Below are 6679 nucleotides of genomic sequence, written 5' to 3' on the forward strand. Positions count from 1 at the left end.
GAACTCACTATGTAGACCAGGCTGGCCTTGAACTCACAGAGATCCGCCTGCCTCTGCCTCCCGAGTGCTGGGATTAAAGCCGTGTGCCACCACGCCCGGCTTATTTTTAAGATAGTGTCCCTAAATTGCTCAGGCTGGCTTTGAACTTGAAGTAATCCTCCTACCATAGCCTCCTGATTATCTGGGAGTAAAGGCCTGTGTTGCCAAGCCCAGCTGGGTTGTATTGCTTTTAAACTTTGCTAATATTTTTCTTGTATAGAATTGTGTTTGCTTCCTATCATCAATCTTCATGATCATTTGTGCTTTCTTGTGTACATGTTTTATTATTGTGTGTGTGTGTGTGTGTGTGTGTGTGAATGTGGGCGCATGTGCCACGATGCCTGTGTGGAGGTCAGAGGCAGACATTCTGGAGTCAGTTCTCTCCTATCTTGTTGAGGAAGAGCCTGTTCAGTTTCTGCTGCTGTGCTGCCTGCTCCAGGTCAGCTGGTCTGCAAGCTTCTGAGTTATTCTGTCCCTACCTCCCCTCTCCCAGTAGGAGTGCTGGGATCAATGTGTGCCATGGAATCTGGCTTTTTATGTGGGTTCTGAGGTTTGAACTCAGATTGCCAGGCTTACACGGGCAAGCACTTTTACCCATTAAGCCTTATGCCAGCCCTTTCTTGTGTCTTTAGAAAACACATAAAAATTATTCTCTGTTCCCAATCATAAAGACAATTTTTTTTCTTTCTTCTAAAAAAATGTTTTTATTTCAGCTGGATATGATGGCACATTCCTATAGTCCCAGCACTCAGAAGGCAGATAGGTCGATTTATGTGAGATCGTGGCCAGCCTGGTCATAGCAAGTTTCAGGCCAGCTGGGGATATAAGGAGACCTTGTCTCAAACAAACAAACAAAAGTGATTATTGAAATAAAATAGTGCTTCTAGAACAGCGCTTTCTCACTCAAGCTGGGAAGGAGTTTCACCACATCCTCCTCTTCCAGGTCTGTCATTGCCACTGTGCAGAATCCACACTCACCTGTCTAAATATTTACCAGGGCACCTGCTCCTTCTTTAGGCTGCATTTCCTTCTTTTCGTTTCTTTTTCGATGCTCTGACTCAGCCTGCTCAATGGGGTCAACAACCTGTTTAACCCCTGCTTCTTTCAAGACTCTTCTTCACCCTAAATCATCCTGATTACTGATTAATGGTCCTGAGACACTCCATCCAGCCCCTCCCAATCTCACAGCACTGTCTGAGGAGAAAGTACAACGCCTGGGCTTGACCTTCATCAGGCCCCACCTTACCTACCCAGCCCTCTCAACTGCCCCCTGCACCTCTACCTTGAATCCTGCCAGATCTGGCTCCTCAGTACGGGGAACCCACTGGCTCATTCTATCATCATTCCCACCCCAAGGAATGCCCACTCCCCAAATCCCACTTGCTCCAGCTGCAATAAGAGCCTGCTTGACTACCAGACAGACACAGACGGCCAACCTGCTTCCATAGCCTGGGTGGTTCTTTTTGCACATTCGATAGCAAGGCAGTGAGAACGATCATGCAGTGCAAAGCAAGGTTTCCAAACCTGAGCAGTAGTTATGCTTTGGTCTGGATAACTAGCTGTGGAGGGCTGTACTGTGCAGGAGGCTTAGTGGCTTCCTTGACCTCTGCCCATTAGATGCTAATGATGGGTAACCTCCATTGTGACCACCCAAGCTGTTTGCAGGCATTGCCGAAAGCATCCTGAAACGACAAACTATGGGTGTGAGGGAACATCTGTCCCATCTGTTGTACTCTTTGAATAGGAGCTTCCTGGAGCTGGATGCAGCAGCAGCAGCTGCTGGCACTAACCACAGAGTGCCACCAGACATCTCTGGTTGCTGGCAGTTGGCAGTAGTCTGGTTCAGAGTTTCTGAAATGGAGCTGTCCTTAGCCCAAGGACATGCCCACACCTGCTTCCCACTGTATACAACAGCACTCTCTTGCTCAGGAGAAGTCTATTCTCAAAGGAGGCTGGGAAACACACATCTCAGGGGTGCTTAATCATGGAGCAGTAGTACCGCATTCTTAGAAAGACGCAGGGTGACTTCATTATCAATAGTTTGGGGGTCCAAAGAATGAGCTGAGTTCCATCCTATGCCTTTTACTTTGAAAAGTAGTTCAGTACTGGGAGAACCCACAAGTCAAGCCTGTTACGGCAGCCGCCCCTCTGCAGTGGGCTTTTTCCCACGTATACCCTCCAGGGGACCCGTGGAGCTCGAATCATTCAGATGCCATCTTGAAATCCTGGAACCTGAAAAATGCTCCAGATTCCAGTGTCCCCAATTTGAATGTGCCTCGAAGCTGGGATGGGTAGAGGCCCAACCTCAGGTTTGTCTCCTGGGCTAGATTTTTGTGCCTCCTGTGGCCCTTTGATTTCTCAGGGGAAGAGTTACCCTTCTCCAAGGCTTTAGCCATGATGCACACCAGGCCAGCCAATCTTCAAGGCTGTCCAGGTTGACCAGCTGAGGACTACCTGTCCTCACGTCCCTCGATTGTCCTGACTTCCCTCTGGGGTACACATATCCTCCTTTCAGCTCCTCCCAGGGAGGGTCCCTGACTCACCTCTCAGGAGCTGGGCTGCAGTAGGGGGATAAGAGAAGCAGGCCGAGGGAATGCTGTAGTTGGTTTGCAGCAGCTCCAGAAGATCTGCCGTATACCTGGAGAGACACCAGCCTGTGTTCAGAACCATGGCTGATGGGGATGCGGTGTGGCATATTGGACAATGGTTACTTGATACTCCTCAAATACCACTAGGTTCAGGGGGCCAGTCCCTTTCTCCTCAGGATCCTGGAGAATTGATGTAGGTATAAGGTAGGCTATCAGTTAGCCATGGGCAGCCCCATCAGGCTGGCTGGCCAGGGAGGATAAGCAGGGTCCAAGGGAAAGAGTGACCCCTTCACTAAGCATGGTGATGCATTCTTGTAATACTAGCACTGGGGAGGGAGATTGAGGCAAAAGGAGCTGGAGTTTGAGGCCAGCCTGGTCTACATTGTGACATGGTGAGACTGTCAAAAAAGTAAGAAGACAAAACAAAAAAGAATGGTCTCTTAGCACCAGGGATGGGCCTGCGCACTGTTGGTGAGGGGCTCTGTGCACTACTTCTGCTTCTGGAAATGCCTTTTGCAGCCCCCATCTCTGTGATCTTACTCTGCCCACATTGGAAGGCAAAGTCACAGCCTTGAAGTGGTCACACACTAACCCCATCCCATAGTTTCCCTGAGGCCCAAGGGACAGCCAGGTGACTTTCAGTCCTGCCTCATTCTGAGTGCTGGAAGCCAAAGGGCCCTGGTGAGGGATAGAGGGGGGAACAGACCAGAACGATAGGGGCTGCCGTTGTTTCTTAGCAACTGGCCCCCAGGCCAGGACCTGCCACCCTCACTTACCTGGGGTCAAGTTTTATCTGAGTCCTGCCTAGCTCCATCGTTTTTTTTTTCTCTCCAGTTGTCCTGGCAGATACTGAAGATGAGGAGGGGCAGGCAAAGCTGGCAGATGGGGTACTGAAGGGGAAGTTTCTGCCCAGCACTGCTGTTCTGCTGGCTTTGTCTGTTGGATCAGCACTGAGACAGGTGAAGTGGCCTGTTTCCCCGTCTCCCTCTTTCCCTCCTCAGGCCTCCAGTGCCAACCTCTTATCTCAGAGTTCACCCTGGAGGAATTTGATCCTCTAGTCTGGCTGAGTTCCTTGTCTCCTGACGCCTCCCCATGCGTTAAGTTTGGTCCCTCCCACCGCTCTCAGACAAATGCCTTTGACCACCCCTTCTACCTGAACTATCCCCAATCCTTCTTCATATTCCCTTAAGGCTCCCTGGATCCAAGACAAAATGTCCCCTGCCAGGGCTGGAAGAGGGGAACAAAGTCCTTCCTTGGTCAGTAACCCCTCGTGAACTGGACCCGACACAGGCTGTGGTCCCTTGGAGATGGGCAACTCAGGACTGAAGCCTCGCTGTGTCTGGGGCTGTGGCTTGGCATGTAGATGGGAAGAAGGCTGACTGGAAAGACTACAGAGGCCTATTAAGGTTAAAGCTCAGCCCATCAGCCCATCTTGTGTTGATGTGGACTTGGCCAAACAGCTGGACCTGAAGACTAAGCCAAGCGGAGGCTGCATGTAAATGTCAGAGCTGCACAGTGAGGTTTCTGAGCTTTTTGATGGGTCTTTAAAAAGTAAAAACGAAAGTCATATCTTTAAACTTAGCACTTGGGAGACTGAGGTAGGCAGATCTTTGTGAAATTGAGGCCAACGTGGTCTACATAGTTTCAGGCCAGTCAGGGATAGATACATAGTGAGACCCTGTCTCAAAAAAAAAAAAAAAAAAAAAAAAAAAAAAGAAAAGAAAGAAAGAAAGAAAGCAAGCTGCAGAAATGGCTCTGTGGCTGAAGTGCTTATCCTGGAAAGCACCTGGTGCTGACCTTGGGCCTCCATGCGCTTGTCCCCCCCCCAATGTCAAATTATTAGTTGGTGGTTTCTCTTTTCCAAAGCCCTTTGAGGCCAAGCACAGTGTGCTGTACCTCTAAAACTCCTGGCATAGGGCCAGAAGTATATTCTGTGCTCCTTAGAACTTGATTTATACCGCTGACAAAATAATCAAACCAGAGTAACAGCCTCAGGTGCTTCTGGTGCACCAGGTCCTGTGTTCCTTGTCTAAACCCTACCACTTATAACATAAAGACATCTTTATTTCCATTTTACAAATAATGAAGCCCAGGTCAAGGGAAGTTAAGAAGCTAGGTAAGTGCCAGGCAGTGGCACACGCCTTTAGTCCCAGCACTCAGGAGGCAGAGGCAGGTGTATCTCTGTGAATTCAAGGCCAGCCTGGTCTACATAGTGAGTTCCAGACCATCTGGGCCTACAGAGACCCTGTCTCAAAAACACGAAAAAAAAAAAAAAAGAAAGAAAGAAAAAGAAAAAAAAAAAAGCAGAGGCAGAAGAGCCTGGGGCAGAGGGGGCTCAGGTGTGGAGGTTCAGGGTGAGATTTATTTATTTTTTTCCGGAGCTGAGGACCAAACCCAGGGCCTTGAGCTTGCTAGGCAAGTGCTCTAACACTGAACTAAATCCCCAAACTAGGGTGACGTTTTTAGTTAGTGATAAAAGAGTCCTTAGGGAAGGTAGATGCAAGCAGATGCCGCTACTGACTTGGTGCAGGGAAGACCTCCTTATGTCCCAAACACTTCACCATGTCTTTTGAGTCCTCCAGTTTACCCTCCTAATACAGTACAATTCTTTGCACAGGACAATATAATCCAGGAATTTCAGGGGCCCAATTAATCTCCTGAGGTGGAGGGAAGGGCAGAAGGAAGGCAGAGACACTGATTCCAGGGTCAGTGGCCTCCGCCCCACCCTGACAGAGGCACAAGCTGACTCAAATCACCTCTAGAACATTCCCCAGGCCATTCATCTCTAGCTGGTGAGAAGCCTTGAGCTTGAATGTCCACAGCACTGACCTTTAGACTTCCCTGGCGGAGATAACAAGGTGCTGGGGGGCATTCTCCCAAACTTCCTTAGACTGGAGGACAGGAGGGAATCCAAAAGGGCCTGAGGATATGCTGAATCACGTTAGTCTCCCAGAGAGGCTGGGAAACCCCAGGGGAGATGCACACCCCTGGTTGGGTACAGGTTGGGGGAGGCAGAAATGACTCTGATGGGTGTTCCTGCCCTACCCAGAGTCTCTAAGTGGCTGTCTCCTAGCAGTGTGGCCACCAGTTTAAATCGTGTGGTACCTCAGCTCTTCAAGGCTAGCCCACCGACAGCTAAGGCTGGCAGAGAGAAGTCCAGCTGGGCCAGCCAGTCTTCTCCTCAGACTTCTGGACAGAGAGCTGTCAAACACACTTTTAGAACTGATGAGAGCAAATCATTCTTCATTTTTTAAATCTTTTTTTTTGGATCTTTTTTAAACAGGGTCTCCCTGTATGTAGACCAGGCTGGCCTTGAACTCAGAGAGAGCTGCCTACCTCTGCCTCCCAAGTGCTAGGATCAAGGGCATGTGCCACTATGCCCGGCTATTTTTTAATCTTTTAAATTAGTATATATTAATTGTACAAAATAATGGTTTCATTGCATTCTTTCATTTTTAGCTTAATTTTCTCATAAATTATGTAATAAGAAAATGTAAAACACATCATTTTAGGTTTGGCTTTCTCTGAAGAAGTAACTTTTGAAAATAAGAACCAATCTGAAAGTGGTTTCTTCAGCTTTCCTCAGGGCTCCTCTATCATTTTTTTATTTAAAGACTGTTCTTGGGCTGGAGAGAGATGGCTCAGTGGTTAAGAGTACTGACTGCTCTTGCAGAGGATCTGGGTCGATTCCCAGCACCCACATGGCAGCTACAAACCATCATTAACTCCAGTTCCAGGGGACTCCAAAGCCCTCTGCTGACCTCCGCAGCCTTGCATGACACAGGTGCACTCACATACATGCAGGCAATACACTCATACACATAAAATTAAAAATAATAAATAGGGGCTGGAGAGATGGCTCAGCAGTTAAGAACACTGGTTGTTCTTACAGAAGTCCCGGGTTTGAATCCCAGCACCCACATGGCAGCTAACAACTGTCCATAACTCCAGTCCCAGGAGGTCTGACAGCATCTTCTGACCTCCATGGGCATTGCACGACACAGGTGCACTTACCTACATGCAGACAATACGTGCATACACATAAAAAATAA

At 48.6% G+C, this 6679-nt stretch overlaps 1 protein-coding gene across 1 annotated transcript in view; it reads right to left on the minus strand.

Moving 5' to 3' along the window:
- Positions 1-3441, minus strand: part of Slc51a (solute carrier family 51 alpha subunit) — a 16777-nt gene extending 13336 nt beyond the window's left edge. Inside the window, exons 1-3 of the mRNA XM_029566173.1 lie at positions 3404-3441; positions 2583-2677; positions 1322-1449 (exon numbers count right to left, since the gene is read on the minus strand). Coding sequence (XP_029422033.1) covers positions 1322-1449; positions 2583-2677; positions 3404-3441 — 261 coding nt within the window. The remainder of the gene's footprint in view (positions 1-1321; positions 1450-2582; positions 2678-3403) is intronic.
- Between the last annotated feature and the right edge of the window lie 3238 nt (positions 3442-6679).

Source organism: Nannospalax galili, unplaced genomic scaffold, assembly GCF_000622305.1.
Source record: "Nannospalax galili isolate Female #2095 unplaced genomic scaffold, S.galili_v1.0 scaffold598, whole genome shotgun sequence".
Lineage (NCBI taxonomy): Eukaryota > Metazoa > Chordata > Mammalia > Rodentia > Spalacidae > Nannospalax > Nannospalax galili.